A 22048-nucleotide genomic window follows, 5' to 3' on the forward strand; every position below is an offset into this window, starting at 1 on the left:
GAGCTCCTCTCTGCAGGACAACAAAGACCTGGAGTTGGACATCATTCCCGCCAGCCTGACAGACGACCCAGAGGTCAAACTCCGTGACCCCAACCACGAGGTCAATGAGGAGAAGAGGAAGTCTGCCAGGAAGAAGGAGTGAGTTAAAAGATGGAGGCGTCGTAGGAGGCGACATCATCAACCTTCTAATCGACGCCGTCTTTTCTGGTGTCAGGTTCATCATGGCCGAGCTGCTGCAGACGGAGAAGACCTACGTCAGAGATCTCCACGAGTGTCTGGAAGTAAGAGAAGACTTCCGCTCCTCCGTTTCTGTCTGCTTTTGTTCCCAAACGGAAGACGTTTCCACGTCTGACTCGCTCCTGTTTCCGTCAGACCTACCTGTGGGAGATGACAAGCGGCGTGGAGGAGGTTCCTCCGGGCATCGCCAACAAGGAGCAGATCATCTTCGGCAACATGCAGGACATCTACGACTTTCACAACAAGTGAGGGTCGCGCCTTTGGAGGAGTGTTACGTACGTTCAGTGGTTAATAGGTTCTGATCCTTCAGCGTTTACCATCTTTTGTGTGTTTCCAGTATTTTCCTCAAGGAGCTGGTGAACTACGAGCAACTCCCGGAGGACGTCGGTCACTGCTTCGTCACCTGGGTGAGATTCGGGGCTTCAGAACCAGATCCAAACCTCGGAATTCTCCTCCGTCACAATCGTGACCCTCAGAAACGTTCCTCTTTCCTGTTTTGCAGGCGGATAAGTTCCACATTTACGTCGATTACTGTAAGAACAAACCCGACTCCAGTCAGCTCATCCTGGAACACGCCGGCACCTTCTTCGACGTAAGATCACGTCATCACACGGAAAATACTGAAGAAACTTTACGCATTTACGCATTCGTCCTTGCAGATGTTTTGAAAATTTCTGCTTCTGGATGTCTTTGGATCTCCAACAATTTTAGATGTAAAATTAGATTCTAAGTTAGTCTGTGGGTGCAGTTCACTGGCCCTGTCAGCAGAGGGCGCTGTTTAATTTTTGGAAAACGTTTAAATTTGCTATCTCTTGTGCACAAACAGGACATTCAGCAGAGGCGCGGACTGGCGAACTCCATCTCCTCCTACCTCATCAAACCAGTCCAGAGGATCACCAAGTACCAGCTGCTGCTGAAGGTGGACACACACACACACACACACACACACTCACACACACACATGCACACACACACACTTGGCAACATTTCCACAAATGATGTTTGACAAAAAAACACGACGATGTGGGCAAAATAACATTTGCAAACCAGATAAGGCGACAGGTGGGGCGGGATGAAACGGAACAGTTGGTTACCATGGTAACAAGATTTGTTTTTTGTCAAAACAACAAAATTATAATTGTCATATCCGGGCGACGTTCTCAGGATGTACATCTCTGAATTGCGCCGCGGCGACGTGATCTCGAATCTCGAGTGTCGGAGCGATCCGCTCGGCGGCACAGAAATGTGCTCGATGACGACGACCTCCTGAAGTTTATTCTGACGTTATTCTAACGTCTGCGTTGTGTTCGCGTTTAAACGTCTGTCTGCCCCCACCCCCCACCCCCACAGGAGTTACTGTCCTGTTGTGAGGAGGGCAAAGGGGAGATCAAAGACGGGCTGGAGGTGATGCTCGGCGTTCCCAAGAGAGCCAACGACGCCATGCATCTCGCCATGTTGGAGGGTAAGAAGCAGAAACCCAACCCTCAGCTCATTAATATTCTCAATATTCTTGCCTTGAATTTTTCGTTTTATTTTACTCAATTTTATTTATTTAAATAAGAGATTTAAAAGGTATAAAAATGAATAAAGACTTAAATCTTAAATCAGGGTTTGAGGAGAACCTGGAGGTGCAGGGCGAGCTGATCCTGCAGGACAGCTTCCAGGTTTGGGACCCCCGCTCGCTGATCAGGAAGGGGCGGGACCGACACCTCTTCCTGTTTGAGTTCTCATTGGTCTTCAGCAAGGAGATAAAAGACTCGGCGGGCAGAACTAAGTACCAGTTCAAGAACAGACTACTGGTGAGTGTGTGACGTCACACACCTGTGTGCCAGTGGGCGTGGCCGTGATCATGTGACTCCCTTTCCCTCCACAGACGTCAGAGTTGGGCGTGACCGAACACATCGAGGGCGATCCCTGTAAATTCTCTGTGGGCGGGAAGAACTCCGTCCTCCGATAACAAAACCGTCCTGAAGGTGGGTCGATGACCCCGCCCTTTCCTTCCCTGCCGATGCTAAGGCTAATGCTAACGCAACCTGTCGCGTCTCCTCCAGGCGTCCAGCATGGAAGCCAAGCAGGAGTGGATTAAAAACATCAGGGAGGTGATCCAGGAGAGGATGACCCACCTGAAGGGGGCGCTGAAGGAGCCGCTCCATCTGCCCAAAGCGCCGGCGCTGACCAAACCCAGGAATAACGCCAAGAGGTAGAGGAGACGGGTCGGCCTCACGCGCTCTGTTTGTGTTCGCTGGTGAGATCAATAAAGTTTTGTTCTGTCTACGCAATCAGGGAGGGGGGCGACGACGGCGACAGTCAGGGAGACGGCAGCAGCCAACCAGACACCATCTCCATCGCCTCCAGGACATCCCAGAATACTGTAGACAGCGACAAGGTAGGACACACACACACACACACACACACAGCTGTCATTTGTGTTGTTGATGGCGCTTGAAGGAATCAGGAGTCTGCGCCACGGGGTTCTCCATGGGCGAGAGCAGGGGCTGAGTGTGTTTGTTTCCTCACCTTTAAGAGGGCGTGGCCTAATTTGTGATGTCACACTAAACCAGAGGTCCAGGATCGGGTTCTGGTTCTGATCTTGAATTTGATTGGCTGATGCCTCAGATGCTGTTTGGTGAAATGGTTGTTTTGATTCATGAGGATTTGAACTGACCAACACACACACACACACACACACACACACACACACACACACACACACACACACACACACACACACACACACATCCGCCCACACACAGCCCCAAACAGATGTCAGTCATGGCCTCCCGCTGTAGTGTTACACAGTGTGGCCTTTTCACCGTGCAACCCCACGCCTACACACTACCCTGCCTCTAAATGTCAGCAGCACACACACACACACACACACACACACACACACACACACACTTTTTCTGCGCTCAATGAAAAATGCAGTTTGTGCATTTCTCTCCTTCCATTCCTCCGTATCTCTCCATCATTTTTCTCTCTTTCTGCTTGTTGGTCCTCATATTACATAAAGGGTCTATATGCACACACACACACACACACACACACACACACACACACACACACACACGTGTCTACACGTTAATGAACTTCCTCCGCCGTCGCTCTGAGTGTGGGGGTGTTGTTTTTCACGTCCTGGCTTTAGAAACGTCCATCCTGATATTTTGGGATCCTCCTCCTGTGTTCTTCACAACATGAAAGCCACACACTCCCACCGCATTTCATTCCGGTGTGTTTCTTATTTCGTGTGCTGACACAGCAGAACGCTGTGCAGCCATCCCTGCATGCATTTTTTGGAGACTTTTTTTTTTTTTTTTCCATTCATTTCTGTTTTGAATTTGTCTCTGTGGTGTTCTGGAGCTCCTGGTAAAAGTAGCCGTGAAGATCATTTGGTTCAAACGTCTGATTTTTAAGAATAAAGTGGAATTGAATCATTAAATTGTGCTTTTAATGGTGTAAAAGTGCTGTTTTGGATACTTCTAGATATTTCTAGGGTGGCCTGAAGCGCTCAAGAGTCCTGGTACCTTTTAGTGTTTTGATTGTTTTCTAGCTTTCGACTCTTGTTCGGCGTTTACTTCCTTATTCCTTCCTGTTTTATTATCATATGCTAATTTCCTGTGTAGCCGCGAGCTATCTGTATTAAGCAATCATCCAACAGGCTGTTTGTTCAATAGAAAGTTGGGGGAGTGTTTTTGGCTGGAGCGCTTGTCTGCTGCTTTAAACACAACGGTGTCGAGAATCAACATCAGTTTGGTGAGAAAACGTTTGTTTCTTTGATCGACATCTGAACAAGACGGACCGTTAAAGTCCGGATGAAATCCGGTGAGTATCTCAGACATTTAGAGAGTTTGGAGCAGAGATGCGACCTAAAGTCTCCTGGGTACTTTTCCGATCACAGTCCAACTCACTCATCGTTCTTCTACCTTGGGAATGCCTTGAGACTGCGGGAATACCCTCTTTGGCCTCCAACAACTCTGCAGCAGCTGAAGAAAAGTCTTCTTGTCATGTCCTCTTTATTTTTAAAAGACTGTTTCACACTTTTCTCTCCCTCGACTTGTTTTCTTCTTCGCCACTTTACCCGCATTTATGTTTTTCCACCATCTGTAATCCGTCGCCAAATTACCCTCCCCAACCAACGAGCTGCTGCCGCTGCAATCCATCCCTCTTTTCACACATCTGTCTCTCCGTCTGGCCTCCCGTCTCCCTCTCTTACATACGGCATACCATAATAACAGGCCGGGATTGGCTGAGTCAGGCGTTCCGCCGCCTGTCTGGGTCGTATGGGTAGACGGGTGGGAAGCACCTCTCTTCCAGTTGTTCTTGGAGGCGTTTTATGGCGCTTCTAGTTTTCTCTCCGACCTTGTGGAGTGTCTTTCTGTCTACATTTCTCTTGTAACCTAGATGATAGAAGGAGTCAAAGGTCACGGTAGTGGTTGTGACTTTGACATTGAAGACTGTGGTTTGTGACCTTTCCTATACTCCCTTTGAGCCAAAGAGACGACCTAAACCCCATTATGGACGTTTTATGGTCAAAGATTTTGGACTATGGCACAAAAAGTCACGTTAAATTTGTCTTTGCCTTCTAAGATGTTCCTGAAATGCCGTGTTGGGGTCAGGTCTGGCTGATGGCTGCTTTAGGACGACCCAAACCACTGGACTGAGGTCAGGGAAAGGTCATCTCTTTGGCTCTTTAGCCAAAGAGACGACCTAAAAAAAGCCATCAACCAGACCTGAACCCAACACGGCATTTCAGGAATATTTTAGACGGCAAAGACACATTTAACTTGACTTTTTATGCCATAGTCCAAAACCTTTGACCATAAAACGTCCATGATGGGGTTCTGGAAATATCAGCGGTGACACATGTTGTCGGCATCTAGAGGTTCTGGTTCTGTAGAGTCGAGTTAAATTTAAATACGTGTTGTGACTTTTATACGGAATATCTTTTCTGTAACGTTTCTCGGCGCTGTGAGTCATCAGCAGCTCAGTCTGTGTTTTTTAGAATTATATTTAAAGTGTAATTTCAGTTGTTGACAATATGGCAGAACTCGCGGTTGAACCACAAACCAGGAAGTCAAAGGACAAACACTTATTTTAGCATCCGCCTGCATCCTGCGTCTCGGAATGGAACGGTGGCAATAACATCAACTAGACTTGTTTTCATGATGACAAGTTCTAGTTTTGAATGATTTTGGTTTCCCCTTCAAATTTTGGTTATATTTTATGATAAATTTGTAGATATTGGATATCCGAAGAAAGGGTTACCTGAAATGGAAAAATGTACATTTTGTCCATTAGAACTCCTCCTCTGTAGATTTGTGGTGTTATTACTGCGATCTCAGTCCGTGTTTTTGATTTTGATATGTTACATCGCCACCTACTGGCCTGGCATGCATACTACACCGTTTTTAGGTAATGAAAGAAGTAAAATACTTGAAACCTTAAAACAATTCCTACCAATTATAATTCCAGCCAATCTTTTCCCTCTTTCCTGAATCTAATCATCTATAAATGAGGAATATTTGACATCAGCGTCACATGAATCTGTCTAAAAGTAGATCTGCTTTCGGATATCGGCCAAATCAGGCGGGAATCTCCCTGAACGATCTGCAGCTCCAGTTTTTTTGCCCCAGCATGAAGCCCCTTTGTGTGTTTTTAAATCTTTAACATCTCTTTCTCAGCTCGATATCATTGGTGTTACGAAGCATGAAGCTGACCTCGATAGTCGCATCGGTTTGAGACGATGAGCTCGACTTTGTGGTTAAATCTGTCGTAAAGCTTCTCTACACACGCACACACTGATCAGCGATTGTTTGTAAGTGTGTGTGTGTGTGTGTGTGTGTGTGTGCTCATGAATCAAATGCATTCAGTGTGTGATCAGACTGAAGTCCTACAGTAGCCATCTGCTGGTCATATGACATTTGTATCACACACACACACCGAGCAGAGTGCCGATCCCAATCAAGCAGTTGTTTGTTCAAAGAGAGAGAGAGAGAGTGTGTGTGTGTGTGTGTGTGTCAGGGCGTGCTGTGAGGGAGTTGTCAAAAGACAGAGGGAGCGACAGAGTGAGGGAGACAGAAGAAGAGATCTCGACATGCCAAAGTGGATGAGTTTTAAACTGTTCAAAGAGAGCAGCAGAGTGAGTACAAACCGGATCTTACACACACACACACACACACAGACACACACACACACACAGACACACACACACACACACACACAAAGCTCGCCGTTGGAGAAGTTAGAACTTGGTGAATGTTTCTGCTTCTGGGTTGATGTTTGCCGTACAAACATCACTTCTGTTGGAGGCGGTCAGGAAAGAAAACTTTACAACACGCTAACACCACAACACAAATGTGTGTGCATAGAAATGTCACACACTTTTATTCTATCCGTTCTTCATTCTGCACACTCCTTTGTTTGGGCCGGGTCATCTGTTTGACCTCACGCATGGGGCGTCCTGTTGTTTGACCCGCCGTTGGTGGATCCAATGAGGTGCAGCCTCTTGTTCTTGTTGGGGTTCTGGTCGCCGACGCGTACCCTAATTCAGATCGCTCGTCGTGTTGACTTTCACTTAGCGTGTTTGGAAGCTCACATGCAAGAAGGAAGAGTGTGTGTGTATGTATGTGTGCGTAGAAGACATGGTTAATGGTTAAACAGGGTGTGTGTGCGCCGTGCAGACAGACAGGAAACAGGCTATTAGCAACCGCAGAGACAGGATAAATGAAACGCGAGCGTCCAGACGACTCAATCCCAGGCGATTCATTTCAGATTAAAGAGCAAACGCTCAGGATCCAAGGTGTGAACGGGGACTTTTTGTGCGGCCGTTGTCCAATCAGAGCTGTCACAACCACATGATGTCATGAACTTTATGGGTTTTTATGTAAAGATGGTGTTTGGTTTGTTATTTAAACATTTAAAGGTTTCTTGAGGAGTGTTTTCAGGGTGTTTTTTGTGCGACACTCCTGTCCTGCCACCTTTGGACAGGTGTGATTTGGTGATGGTTTTGAAGTTTTAAATAGGATGGTGAGGTTTAAACAAGCCCCTGACTAAACCACCCATTGATCCGGTTGATGCTGATCCGGTTGGGATGGATTGGTTTGTTCAGATGTCCTTTCGGTCTGTTTGGAGTCGTGACTCCTCTGGAATTGTAAGAAAGCAGAAGAATGAAACCCAATCAGATCCATGAAGCTTTACCTTAGTTTCTGTTTCCAGTCTGTTCCTGTGTTTTCATCCAGTTTGATTCTAGACTGGTCGGACTGGTTTCGGTGATGCTCCCATGCAAGCGGACAACAAACACCAGTTCTTATTGAACTCGTTCCAGCATCCCAGACCTCGTGATCGGATGGATGCGGCTCACATGTAACGGGTGTCTTCATCCCACGGTGCGTTCAGGGTCACCTTAAATGTACCGCAGGTGAACCGGGTTTTAATAAGTCGGTCAGAGTCCTGCGGTCCAAAGTCCACCATGTGGTTTATTAGCAGGTAGAAGATAAGGATGCTAAAGATTAGCAACCTTATCAGCTTTGATGTCAGAATTGGTGCTGGACTTTCCCACTTCCTGTGATGTCACCCATCTTACGTTTCCGGGAAAAATAAAAGGAGTGTTTCCGATCTTGAATCCCTTGCGTCCTGATTGGAGAAAGGTGCGCTTGTTTCGCTCACCCAAAGTAACACTTATCCTAGTCAGGGTGGAGATCAAGAAAATTTCAGTTTCATTCCCGATGGATTTGTCCTAATCTCGCTTTCTTCGACTACTTCTGGCGAGAACGCAAAACGTCAACTAAACAAGACGGCGCCTCCGACCTGTAAACAACAACAAACGTCCGATTGGCTCAGCCTCAGCTGAGGGCGGTGCTTAGCCAGTGAGAGGCAGGAGGATGAAGTCATCCAGAGCCTCTCGCCGGTGTATCTCGGAATGACTGCCCTACTTTTTCTCCGTCAGCTGACGGCGTGGCCTCATCCAGACCAGCTGCAGCGACTCCGACGCCTTCGTGATGGAAACCGGAGCCGACATGCGGCACAATGCGCTCATTGATCGCCGTGCGTCTGCAGCGGTTTAGCACGGATCAACACCAAAGGGAACAAATGGGCCATCTTGAATTTTTCTTCCCCCTTCGTCTTCATTTTGAAAAAAACAAACAAAACGAAATCACTTCTCATCCTCAGATCTTTCACCCGCCGCGGTAAATCTTTCATGTCGTCCATACGTTAGCTTCCTGCGCTCGGCGGGTTCCTCTCGTTCTCCTGTTTGAAGCGTGTCCTTTCAGCTCAAGGCCGTGTTCTCTTCCGCCGCACTAACATATGACCATCACAAGCTGCTGCTGCGTGCACGCATTTGTGTTGTCGGTACAGATGGGTCATATGATGGCAGCGGAGCACAAGACACACCCTCACACACACACACACACACACACACACACACACACACACATAGGACAGCAGCGGCGCTGAAGGTTAAAGGCAACGCTTTTTACTTTCACAGATGGCTGATGAACCGGAGGGCCGTCGTCTGCCCTTTGGCGCTCGCGCCGCGGCCCCCGATGGGAGACGCTCCCATCACACGTGAATAGGGGGGCCTTCGTTGGGATTAGAGCTCCCAGATAGCTGGAGACAGTGTGTGTGTATGTGTGTTTCTCAGTGATGGGGTGTGAGTCGCTGTTCTGACTAAAAACCGGTCCTGCATGAAAACGGCGCCAATCGGGTCGTTTGACCGGGAAGTCCGGTTAGCGACAGATTCAACATCCAAAGGCTACTCAGAGGCCACACAGACTTTTGTTACACAAAAAGTCTTCATTTTGTAAGTTTTTTTGAAACTATAACGAACACTGAATCCAAGTTTAACTGTAGAAATACACGTTACAACGGCCTCCGGCAGGAATGCGTGCTCACGTGTGTCCGGAGGCCAAAAGCGCCGCCCGCCCAGATGATGATGTTTTCTAGCAGACGCTGCTCGGATGAATGAAACCAGGGAATAAATAGACGACTCCTGTGGCGAGGAAACAAAATACCTCATCCACAAACATGGTCAGAATGAATCCACGCTCAGCGTGTGCTGAGATTACAGATTAGCGCAACATGTGGATGACCTGCTGCTGTTTGAGTCGCACCCGCCCCCTCCAGAGCGTTTACGCACAAACACACACACACACACACACACACACACCAATGCAGTTCTTGACGGAACACGGAGCGCCATGACGTCACTATTCTTAGAATAAATCCGTCTCAAACCGAAGCGGCGGCCTAATCAGCTGGAATAAGTGAAAACACCTGTGAGGGGCCGCAGAGCCGTTTGACGCACTACGTGTGTGTGTGTGTGTGTGTGTGTGTGTGTGTGTGTGTGTGTGTGTGTGTGTGTGTGTGTGTGTGTGTGTGTGTGTGTGTGTGTGTGTGTGTGGGGCCATCTGTCAGGTATAAACTGACTTCCACCTCTACAGAAACAGCCGTCCTTGTTGCTAAGAGATCTTTAGCCTGGCAGAATGTACCTGGTTGCACACAGACACACACACACACACACACACACACACACACACACACACACACACACACACACACTAATGACATTTTCCAAGACAGTGACCGTAGAGCAGGAAGGCCAGGTAGAGTTTGTGGTCACTTTTAAACCAGTGGAGGCGCTCTTAGGCTCCGCCCTCTCCTGTCACATATGGAACAGAAAAGATGGAGGATAATAATTATCTATATAAATATTTATCATCATTCATTGGTAGATTTCTCTGAGAGCAGATGAACTTCCTGGTTAAAGGTCAAACAACGGCCAGTGGAAGTACATCCACATGTGACCTGAAGCTGCTTTCTCATTGGTTGCTTCCAGTTCACGCCCACTTCCCACCCTCTGTTCGACGCGGCTCCTTGATGTGAATCCTCAAGTTCACGCCCAACATGAATGCGAATACAGACACACAACTGTCGAAAGGTCAAAGGTCAGGCTAAATGACATCATGACCCTGGTGAACTCTGGTCTTGTCATCCGGAGAGCCTCCACCAAACTATTTCTGCACACAAAGCTCAGCTAGGAAGTTAATGCTACATGCTACTGATTGATCACTGATCGCTACTGACAACCATGTGGGCGTGGCTGATCGGAACTGAGATTCGATCCATCGCTTGATTTCTTCTTGGTAATTATTTCACCAGTTCCATCCTCCACCGTTCCAACCCCTCCCTTCCATCCTCTGCATCAGCTTCTGTTTTGGGGTTTCATTCAGAGCTCCGGACGAGTGAACACGTGATTTTGCAGGTGTCAAGGTCAGAGGTCATAGGTGGTAATGCTGGGATGTGACGCTGGACAGCGTGATGTTTTCTTCTCAGATGGAATCGCACAAAAAGTATTACACCTGGACGCCCCGCCAAAGTAAAAGTCGTAGTGTAAGCACACTTTTGTGGTGTTCTGTGTTTACCCCCCCGCGGCGTCGATCCGTATTCAGTCAGGTGCGCTTCTGTTCAGTGTTTGTCTTCAAACGTGTTCCCGGTTGGTCCCGCTCCTCCGCCCCGCACGACATTTAAATCCAGCAAACACCCGAGTCCTCACGCTTGCTCAGCGGCTTCGGCGGCTGCAGGTACATGGATATCAAGTACAAGTTTAGTCAGGAATAGTGTGTTTGTTGTGTCGACACTGACTCCTGCCTGGGGGCGGGGTGAGACGTCCACATGGAGACATCGAGCGTGCACCAGATCCCTCAGCGCTGGAACAGGATGTAGTTCTAAAAGCCTGACGTGTCGTCTTCCTGTCTGCCTGCAGCTCTCTGGCGGTTGCGAGTTGACGGTCGTCCTTCAGGACTTCACGGCGGGATGCAGCACGGAGATGTCGGTCAGCACCGGTGAGAGATGCCGTCGCCATGGTTACACGAGCTGCCACATTTTTTTAACGTAATATTAAAACGCCTGCCCTTTTCCCCTCCAGGCCAGACGGTGGAGCTGTTGGAGCGACCGAGCGAGCGGCCCGGCTGGTGTCTGGTCAGGACCACCGACCGCAGCCCCCCCCAGGAGGGACTGGTCCCCAGCTCCACGCTCTGCGTGTCCCACTCGCGCTCCAGCGTGGAGATGGATTGTTTCTTCAGCTCCGGGAAAGGTAAGGAGACGTAACCCGACGTCCGTCGCCGAGTCTCGATCTCACGGTCTGGAGGAAGTCGTCACTGATGTAACTACGGAAGCCTGGAAGGACTTTATTGAAGGTGTTTTCTGTTAGATTTTATTATTGGGTTTGATTATTATCCTTTATCTTTAATTAGAATTAGAGACATCGACTCGCTTTGACTGAGAGCTCTGATATTACTCATGTTGTGCTGACCTCTACTGGTGAGATGTGGGTATTACATCACGGATGTAAAAAAAACACACACATACACACACACACACACACACAGATCAGGTGATTCCATGGTGCGTTTCCTGACCTCGAAATGAAACGAATGTTTTGTTTTTCCTGTAAAGGCATGCAAATCGGTTACTAGCATCCGCTACGCATGGAAATAAACAGTCGCCTGCGCACACGCACGCACACACACACACACACACACACACACACACACACACACACATTCAGGAAACATAAAGAAGACTCTGTTCTTATCTCACTTATGAATAAAGGTTGAATTTATTTTTTGAGCATGAAGACGGGGAGCAGGAAGCTGCTGGTGTGAAAACAGGAAAAGAATATTTAAAGGCTTTGGATGTGATCCAGGTGAACACAGGTAGAGAATAAAACACTCTGATTGGTTGGATTCATTGGAGAATTCATCATCATCATCATCATCACATTATTTCATTCTCAGGAGGCTAAAAAGTCCTGATCACCAGCGTCAGCCTCTTAAGTCTGGACTTTCCCAGTGACAAGCGAACGCCTCACACCATGGACACCCCCCCCAGACACACACACACACATACACACACACACACACCCCTCACCCCAATCCATCCTGATGTTAGGCTCCACCCAGCAGTTGCTTGGTTTTAAAGTGGGACGCTGCTTTAAAGCACTTCATCCAGGCTAAGTGCTTGTGTGTTTTCTACCTGCTGCTACACACACACACACACACACACACACACACACACACACACACACACACACACACACACACACACACACACACACAGTGATACGGGTCATCAGCTGCTCAAAGTCTGTTTTGGTTGGAGTGTTTCTTCTGTTGGACCTGGGTCACGAACCCTGATCATGTGTGTGTGTGTGTGTGTGTGTGTGTGTGTGTGTGTGTGTGTGTGTGTGTGTGTGTGTGTGTTGCGTCCACACCTGGGCGGGATACGGACGACGCTGGCCGTGTGTGTTCCAGGCGACTGAAGTGAAACTCAGCGTCTGCGTCTGAGTGTGTGTGTGTGTTGGTGTGTGTTCACAGGCTCCTCCCCCCTCTGCTCCTCCTCTCTCTCTCTCTCTCTCTCTCTCTCTCTCTCTCTCTCTCTCTCTCTCTCTCTCTCTCTCTCTCTCGGGTAAATCTCAGCACTGTGGGCTCGACGCTCTTGACTCACACACAGGAGTCAGAGGTGTGTGTGTGTGTGTGTGTGACGGTAGGATGTGTGTGTGAGCGAGGATGAAGCGAGGCCGGCGCTGCTGTCAATGGATCCTCACTCGCTGCTGCTGCTGCTACTACTACAGCACAGGTGGGCCAGAGATGTGTGTGTGTGTGTGTGTGTCTGTGTGTGTGCGTGTGTGTGTGTGTGTGTGTGTGTGTGTGTTACTGTACGCTGGAATGTTTCCACGCTGTGCTGAGGAATGAAGGCGAGAACAGGTTTGTAGGAGCTGCCGGCGGTCCTCACACGGATCAGCTGACGGAGGTCAAGAGAGCCCCGATTGTCTGCTCTAAATTTATTTATATTTGTGTTGCCGTCGGCAACTCATTAAAACAAATTGTGAAACAGGAAGTCGCCCGTCACACTGAGACACAAGATTGAAAAAGGATGGTTTCTTTTTGTCCGTTTGCAGAATCAGATGTTGGATTGAGCAATCTGTTTTTCCTGCTGCGCAGGGTGTGTGTGTGTGTGTGTGTGTGTGTGTGTGTGTGTGTGTGTGTGTGTGTGTGTGTGTGTGTGTGTGTGTGTGTTTTCATGCGAGTATGGGTGTGTATCAGGTTGTGACAGAGGGTTTTTACTGCGTCTGGAGTCATTTCATTTCCCAATCCCGGTGTTTTCCCCAAACCCGGTGGGGTTCCTGCTGTTCGTGGGTTCGGCACCGGATCGGAAATCCGCCGGAAGGCTGGCCTCCGATCCGGATCGCCGTTACTTCACCGCCGTTACGTCTGACCGAACCCGAACAGCAGAAGCTTGTAGTCCCTTCCAGTCGGAATGGAAACGTAATTTGAAGCAGGAAAGTGAACGGATGGTTTCTGGTCCGGTTCCGTCTGGACTGAGGTTGGTCTGTTTCGACGGCGAGGTCACGGCTGCGATCAGCCAATCAGAGCTCTGATGGAGACTCAGTTTGTGGTCACCTGAGCCCAGACAGGTGTGTTTTCGGCCCCGCCGTTCCACCTGAGGACTCCAGCCTCTCCGTGTGCCTTTAACTCCACGTATGGCGTGTGGATTTCAGTTAGCATGTACTCTGATTAGCTAACGGTTAACCAGCAGAGGTTGGACTTTGCCCATAGGTCGTACACATGACGGACGGCGCAACCATTCCATATTCCTCTAACTGCACCTGAACCCCCGGGCGCCATCGACATCAGCGGCAGGAGGAGGATGGAGGATGGAGGGGGCGGTTGGGGGGGGGGGCATTTGTTGTTGTTTATTCCATATTTTTCCAGAAGCACTTCCTGCCTCAGAAGGGAGACGCGGGGATCCGTGGGGGTTAAAGCGAGCTCCGGTTCCATCCATTACCCATGAAACCCGAGGAGGTCCAGGAAACCACTCACACGGCGGAGATAATGGACCGGGACGACGTCAGCAAAGTCTGGTGTCAACGCTCCAGCAGCTGATTTAGTGTTTTCAGCCCCCTCCTCCCATAAGGCAGCTGGGGTCAGACCCCAGACCCTCCTGCCCCCCCCCAATACAGCAGGGATGAATGGAGAAGCCGCTGAGCTAATGAAGAGGTGCAGACGGAGTTAATGATTACCAGCTTTAGCGCTGACAAAGTCCAGCCAATGAGAGTCCTGATGTGAAGGTTGGGCGGGGGTCGGCAGCAGGTTTGGGGTGGGGGGGTTTCTGTGTTGTGGTTTCGTCCCACCTGCTAAAAGAAAGGGGATGAATGGAATTCCTGGTAGTAAATTTCTGGCTGTGTGTTTTGACACCTGTCGAAAGTGGATCGAGAGTTCTCTCCGGAGTTACGTGGGAGAACAGGGTCGGCTTCATTGCACCGAGCGACGGGTTTCATCACGGACGAATCGGAGGCTTCGGCTGAAGCGTCTCCTAGGCTCCGCCCCCTCGCATCACCTGTCACCTTTTTTTTGTCTCGACTGTGGTCTTTGTTGTTTTCCGTCTGCATTCCAGAGGTGGACGAAAATAACGCATTTGTTGCATCAATTGTTGTGGTGTGTGTGTGTGTGTGTGTGTGTGTGTGTGTGTGTGTGTGTGTGTGTGTGTGTGTGTGTGTGTGTGTGTGTGTGTGTGTGTGTGTGTGTGTGTGTGTGTGTGTGTGTGTGCGTGTGTGTGTGTGTGTGTGTGTGTGTGTGATAGAGATTAAAGACTGTGAAGGATGGGATTAGAACAGTAAACGTCTGTCTCTCCCTCGGCTGCTGAACAAAGGGGCGTTTGTTTCGTCTCACCTGACTCTGGCTGTGGATGTGACACCGCTGTACCCGGCAGCACACACACACACACACACACACACACACACACACACACACACACAGGAAGTGTTGCGTTGGGATAAAGCGTGCCGTCTGCGTCGGACACAAAGCAGACGATGAAATGCAAACCTGGGAGTGGAGTCAAGAATGGAGATCTGGCTCCGGAGCAGCGTTGGGGGGAACACATGTTGGATCCGAGGCGTCTCCTTGCCGACAGCGTGAAGCTCCGCCCCCCAACGCCTCAATCTCTTGACGACGATTTAATCTGAAATCACAGAACGCGTTCTCAGTTCCTGCCCAGGCCACTCGGTCACCGACGGCGGCTCTGCTGAGGACACGACCTATGACCCCGCTCCCCTAACGACACCATCTGATTGGCTGAGAGGCTCTTCAGAGGTCGCTGGGCTGTGAACCCAACGCATGATGACTTGCAGTTTCATTCTAACTCACGGCGTCGACCTCGACTCAGGATGAGTTCATTATGGTCGTACGTGAGGAAAGCTGTTCACATGTGACTCAGATGTGTGTGTGTGTGTGTGTGTGTGTGTGTGTGTGTGTGTGTGTGTGTGTGTGTGTGTGTGTGTGTTATTGATTAGGATCAGTGTGAACTCTTGGATCCGATCCTGGTCCTGGATCACAAACGGGAATCAAACCCTGTTTCAACCTGTTTTTTCCACATGAAAGAATGTGTGGAATGAACAGTGACATCGTTCACACGCGTGTGTTAACGAAATCAACTAGACTAAATCAAACCCACTACCCAGAATCCTCTGGCAAAACATTTAACTCTTTAAAATCCAGATTATCCAAACCAAACTTTCACACAACCGTAGATTCCAAACATTAAATATGCCTGAATTCTCTAAGAAATGAAGGGAAAGAAATTTACTGACTTGGCAAAAAATCTGCTGTGTCGTGACACGTTATCTGGAGATAAAAGGAGATGAGTTAGTTTTTGGAGTCAGAGCCCTGTGGTCGATAACTCATCGATGACTCATTGATGCTCCAGGCGGTTCCGACAGGTTTGTTCCCTCGAGCTGAAAAACGGCGTTCGTTTTATCACGCACTAGAAAAGTGTCGTCACGCCCCGCGAGAAACGGAACGCCGACTGTCTTCTCTCAAACCGTATCCGTTCATGGCCTCCCTGACATTCCTGGAAGTCAAAAGTGATAAATAAATTAGTGGAAACCATGTGACCAGCAGCAGCCAATCACGCGTACTGTAGCAGAGCGAGGTATTAACTGTATGATTGTGGTTATTTTACATCGTTTGAATCTGTTTTTATTGGTGTTTATTGGTTTTGGTCTTCGAGTTATTCCTCAAACCTTCATAATACCACTGGTTACACACACACACACACACACACACACACACACACCCGTGCCTTGGAGGCATGTTGGCCACTCGACAGTACATAGCTGAAGTGCCTGACTGAATGAGGTATGTGATCCGACGAACCCAAGACCAACAAAGGTGTGTGATTATGTAGTGAGAAGGAAAATAATGGAGGGGGGGGTTGCCGAGGTGGGGGTTCTGTGCAGGTTTCTCTAGCAGCGACTGTACTGTTAGCGTTAGCGGCAAACAGACTGGAACAACAGTGTTCCAGTGACTCGGTGACCTTGCCTGCTGTTGTCAACAGTCGGTTGTGTGTCTGCTGACAGTCAGATAGCAGCTCAAACAACAGGTGCCAGTCGCACGACGCATTTACCCACAATGCACAAGGAATCCTCATGCCTAGTCCTTCTGCACGTTATCGGCGGAAGTGGTTTCGTTGTTGGAAAATAAGAGAACATCTCGTTTTTATCTGCAGCTCAGCCCCGACATATTCTTAACGCATTCTAACGGTAATACAACCCCGAGAAAACATCCATCCATCCATCCATCCATCCATCCATCCATCCATCCATGTTCTTGTAGACAAGACAATCACAGTCATCTCGTCTACTTGAGCCTATCCCAGCTTGCTTCGGGTGACATGGAGGGTACACTCCGGATAAGACGCCAGCTCATTGCGAGGCCACGTGAAAGATAAAGACTTACTCTCACACCTATGATTAATTTGGAGCAGAGGAAACAATGAGGAACTCACCTTTTCACCGACTTCTCGCCTCCTTCTCGTCACTCGCCCTCGTGGGAGGGGCTGTCCCGTAAAATAAAACTTCCTTCAGCGAGAGTGAGAAGTAATTAGCGCTTCCGCCCCGTGGTGCGGTTACACTCCAGAACTGAAGCCGCTGCTTCTCGTTTGTCGAGTCCGACCGGTAGTTGATCTGTAACCCTGCGCCCACGATGCTTTTCATTGACATCAAGAGTCATCTGGATGTCTCTCTAAAGCAAAACGCGACACTCAGGCACGCGTGTTGAACATCTGGACGGCATTGAAGACGTCAAAACACGACTTTCAGATGTCTTTCGGCCAAGTTGAACCCGTCTTTGATAGGATGGATGACCTTTTTCTCGTCTGCTGATGTATCTGACTTGACTTTAGATGTGAAATACAGCGTTCAGACGATTTAAAACCATCAATGACACTAGAATAAAACCCCGATCTCTTTCAGAAAACTATCCCGTGAGCGGCTCTGATGGAAAGACCGAGTCGGTGGCAAACCTCCAGCCTCAGCCGTCCCTCAGCTCGCTGCATTCCAGCTCCCCCGGTCCCAAACGTTCTGGAAACACTCTGAGGAAATGGCTCACCAGTCCTGTCCGGCGCCTCAGCCAGGGTAGCTCCATCAAGAAACTCCCCAACAACAAGCAGAAAAAGACGGGTGAGGATCAGAAATCCTGCCAGGAAGTGGGACTTAAAGTCAGACTTAAAATAGAAATCCCAGATTGTTGAATCCCAGATTGCTGAATCCCAAATTGCTAAATCCCAGATTGTTGAATCCCAGAAACAGGTGATGTCACAGTTGATACTGATCTGATTGGTTGGCAGGACCAGGAACAGGAAGAGAGGAGAGCAGGAAGAGTATTGATCTGGGACAGCCTGAACTGGGTCTACCGGATGACATCATTGATGAGGTGAGCGAGGAATTATTTCACTGATTTACGACAGAAAACTGATATACAGCGAATGCTAACCTCGCTAAATCTGGGGAGGGATGCTAATACCAAAACTTTCTGTCCTTTAACTTTACTGTTAAATGTGTTTTTACTGTTAAGTCGCTGATGAAAAACACAAGCATTCACTTTCTCTGCCAGTTTCTTTCAAAATAAAAGCCTGATCATACATTACCAGAACTAAGGTGGTCTTGATTTAAAATAAATCAGGATTTCATAGTAAAAGTGAGAGCGGTTAATACTAACGTGAATTTGATTACAGTATTTACAAAACTATTTGTCACGACTTTCATCCGCGTGTTTTGTTTTTAGCCGTTGGTTTTCTGCTTAGAGATTTAAAAAAAACCAGTTATACCAGTATGTTAAAACATGCATGTCTTCAAGGTTCAAACTTTTTTTGTTATTTTGATTTTTAAAAAAAGAACTGATATCTTCCTTCTTTTAGTTTATTGGACAGTAATTCAATTAAAATATGCGGAGAATTGGCTTTAAAGAAAAAAAAACCCACAACAAGCAACAAATGAAACTAAAAAATACGCTTCGATTAAGAAACACAATTCTTTATTTGTTGTTTTTGATTGTTCAAATGAAACCCACTTGTTTGACGCGTCTCGTCTCCTTCAGAGGGTCCTCAGCAAGGATGGGAACCTCCTCTCTAAGACCCCCTCTGGGATGCAGAGCGGCGGGGAGGAGGAGCAGGACGAGGAGGCTCACACTCCTCTGCCACCCCCCATGGAGATCATCAAGGACCCGTCAGCTCAGGACGATAAGGTGACAGGAATCCTCAACCAAAAATCAAAGCAGTGACTTCTTTATTCGTCCTGCGGTGCGTTCAGGCGTCACTGGGCTTCGATCCGCTGACGTCCTCTGCTAGCTAACAGCTTTTCCTCTCTCCCGCTAATGTTTGTTCCGTTTATTTCCGTGCTCTGACTCTTCGTTTCTCCCTCTACCTGCAAACTCGCCAACAATCTGTCTAACGTGCGGCCGCTTTACGATCCTCTCCTCTTCCTCTCTCAGTCTTCATCCTTGCTAACGTCTCTGCAGTCGTCGTCTGAGGTGCCCAGCGCCGCAGAGCTGGTTAGCGCCATAGAAAAACTGGTTAAAACCAAGATGGTGAGTGTGTGTGTGTGTGATCGCAGCTGTTTGCATGGTGACAACTGGACTGACATAATGATAAACTATCAGGTGATGATCTAACAAAACTAAATCTGTTGGTGTAACTGGATTGCTGTGCGGCTGCTGCCCTCTGCTGATTGAAGTACGATATAATAGATGAATGGGCCTCTGCTCACCGGCCTCGCCTCCCCTCCCCAGACTCTGGAACCTGGAGCGTACCCCGGCTTCTCCTCCCTCTCCCCGCCGGAGCAAACCACTCCTGTCCAACCACGAAACCCGGAGCTGGAGCAGAGAGCCAAAGCCATGAGAGGACGGATGTGAGTGCATCTTTCCGACCGTTTGTCGTGCGCGTTCCTTGTCATCCGTCGACGATTTGCTGCAGCAGCTTGTTTTATGTCGGCACAGGTTTGTTCTGAACGAGCTGATCCAGACGGAGAAGGACTACGTCAAGGATCTGGGCATCGTGGTGGAGGTGAGACTGAGGCACCTGGTAGTCCAAAGCAGAATCCTGTGAGACGATTCAGATGCAGACAGAATTTAAATGTTTGAAAGTAATTTCTCATCCCTACCTGTGTTTTGTTTTTTTGTTTTTTTTTATCCTGCAGGGCTTCATGAAGAGGATCGAGGAAAAAGGCGTCCCAGACGATATGAAAGGAAAAGACAAAATCGTCTTTGGGAACATCCACCAGATCTACGACTGGCACAGAGAGTAAGTTCAGTGACGGAGGCGGCGTCCGATGGAAGTTGACTTTTACGTGACACGCCTCCTCTGATGTCATCAGGTTCTTCGTGGGAGAGCTGGAGAAATGTCTGGACGACCACGAACACCTTCCTGAGCTCTTCATCAAACACGTGAGTGGTGATGATGATGATGATGATGATGGTGTGTTGGAATCTGCTAAATGGATAACTTGTGTCACAGGAGAGAAGACTCCACATGTACGTGATTTACTGTCAGAACAAGCCCAGGTCGGAGTTCATCGTGGCAGAATACGACACGTATTTTGATGTAAGCTTGAAGATCTATTACTTTGTTTGTTCTTTTTCCTGTTTATTTATTTATTTATTTTTATCTTGCGTATTTCTTATGGAAGTGATCGATTATGTATATCGGTGTTTGTCTCACAGGGAATCCAACAGGACATCCAGTCCAGGTTGACCATCAGCGACTATCTCATCAAGCCCATCCAGAGAATCACCAAATACCAGCTGCTGCTGAAGGTCACTATGAAGAACGCCGTGTCAGCATTGCTATTATTTAGAGTATATTTAGCTTTACGTGCAATATCGGAATGTATAAAAGCACCATAGAGTAATTGTTCATGATTCTCTTCAGGACTTCTTGAAGTTCAGCTCCAAGGCCGGCATAGACTGCGACCAAATAGAGGTAAAGACATTACAGTAGAATCACGGTTTACTCTACATCTGCCTGAAAAGTTCCTAACTGAGGATTAAATTCTTCTGGATCCTGCAGAAAGCAGTAGATTTGATGTCTCAGGTCCCTAAACTGTGTAACGACATGATGAATTTGGGTCGACTTCAGGGGTACGAGGTACGTCCGGCTTCACCCTCATTATCGATGAAGCCTCCGTAACCGACCGCTGACCCGTGCGTGTCCTCCTCAGGGTAAACTGACCTGTCAGGGCAAACTGCTGCAGCAGGAAACCTTCTTCGTAACAGAGCAGGACGCCGGCGTCCTGTCGCGCTCCAAAGAACGAAGGGTTTTCCTCTTTGAGCAGATCGTCATCTTCAGCGAGCTGCTCAGGAAAGGCTCGTCCACGCCGGGGTACCAGTTCAAGAAGAGCATCAAGGTACCCCGACGGTGGACTTTGCGCGTAGCTAAACTGTACTGTCTTTATGATATCAACGTCTCATTGGTTGTCCTCTACCGACACCCCTCGCAGGTGTCCTACCTGGGTCTGGAAGACAGTGCGGATAACGATCCCTGTAAGTTCGTCTTGTCGTGTCGCGGCTCGTCTGAGCGCTTCACCCTGCAGGCAGCCAACGTCGACATCAAGCAGGTCTGGGTCCGTCACATCCAAGACGTCCTGGACGCTCAGAGCAACTTCCTGTCAGGTGAGAAGGTTTGAGCCACTTGACTCAAGTTGAATATTTAGTCTTTGTATATCTTTATCTTGGGTTCATCTTACTTAAAATTTTACTGGATGTTTTTGCGACGCCCCGTCGGATCGACTGTGCGTCTGATGCGTCTTTGTGATCGCAGCGCTCCAGTCCCCCATCGAGTACCAGAAGGAGAAAGGCGGCAGCACCTCGCTGACCAGAAACCGCTCGTCATCGGGGAACCGTCCCGCCACCACCTCTCACAGCCGTCCGTCCTCTGCCGTCGGCCTCGGCGACAAGGAGGCGGAGCGAGGGCGGAGCCAGATGAAAGTCTCCACTTCAAATGGCGGATCGTCATGTTTCGACTCCAGGGTGAGTTCCTGCAGCTTGGAGCTTCAAGAAGAAAACCAGCGGGAAAGATAGTCTTGATTTAAAGGTGTGGAGACAAACGGCAATATTGGATAACTTATTGATCGCCTAGCCTGAGATCAATTCGGATTAAGTAATTCCAGATTGAAATTCCATTGTGGGAGCACCTTTACATTTCGAAGAAAGTGGCTTCTGATTAAAACGGGTCACGTTTATTATCCAGAAAATTCAGGACTCGCTAAACGTTGAGTCTGACTTGAGCCCAACTCTGACTCGTCGTTGTTTTTCTTCCTCCTCCTCCTCCTCGGTCTTGTCCTTCCTCTTCCCCTCCCCAGGTTTGGGTCAACCGTAACGACATTGCAGCCCGTAGAACTGTTACCCAACTTGTAGACGCACCGTAACCATCCTCATCCTCTCTCCCTCCATCACTTCCTCTTTTTGTTTCCTCTCGTCTCGTC

General features: G+C 48.6%; 1 protein-coding gene across 1 annotated transcript in view; it reads left to right on the forward strand.

The window, feature by feature from the left end:
* Positions 1-22048, forward strand: part of LOC137605427 (kalirin-like) — a 66262-nt gene that overhangs the window by 36072 nt on the left and 8142 nt on the right. Inside the window, 28 exon segments of the mRNA XM_068330111.1 lie at positions 17-138; positions 215-281; positions 373-482; positions 575-644; positions 740-829; positions 1064-1156; positions 1588-1699; positions 1846-2036; positions 2111-2160; positions 2162-2210; positions 2289-2437; positions 2521-2623; positions 11000-11078; positions 11162-11329; positions 17546-17752; positions 17920-18005; positions 18669-18815; positions 19359-19477; positions 19566-19632; positions 19766-19869; positions 19943-20012; positions 20083-20169; positions 20289-20381; positions 20497-20547; positions 20635-20712; positions 20786-20971; positions 21065-21236; positions 21385-21593. Of these exon segments, the coding sequence (XP_068186212.1) occupies positions 17-138; positions 215-281; positions 373-482; positions 575-644; positions 740-829; positions 1064-1156; positions 1588-1699; positions 1846-2036; positions 2111-2160; positions 2162-2210; positions 2289-2437; positions 2521-2623; positions 11000-11078; positions 11162-11329; positions 17546-17752; positions 17920-18005; positions 18669-18815; positions 19359-19477; positions 19566-19632; positions 19766-19869; positions 19943-20012; positions 20083-20169; positions 20289-20381; positions 20497-20547; positions 20635-20712; positions 20786-20971; positions 21065-21236; positions 21385-21593 (3129 nt within the window).

The sequence above is a fragment of the Antennarius striatus genome, chromosome 12 (assembly GCF_040054535.1).
Source record: "Antennarius striatus isolate MH-2024 chromosome 12, ASM4005453v1, whole genome shotgun sequence".
NCBI classification, from domain to species: Eukaryota; Metazoa; Chordata; class Actinopteri; order Lophiiformes; family Antennariidae; genus Antennarius; species Antennarius striatus.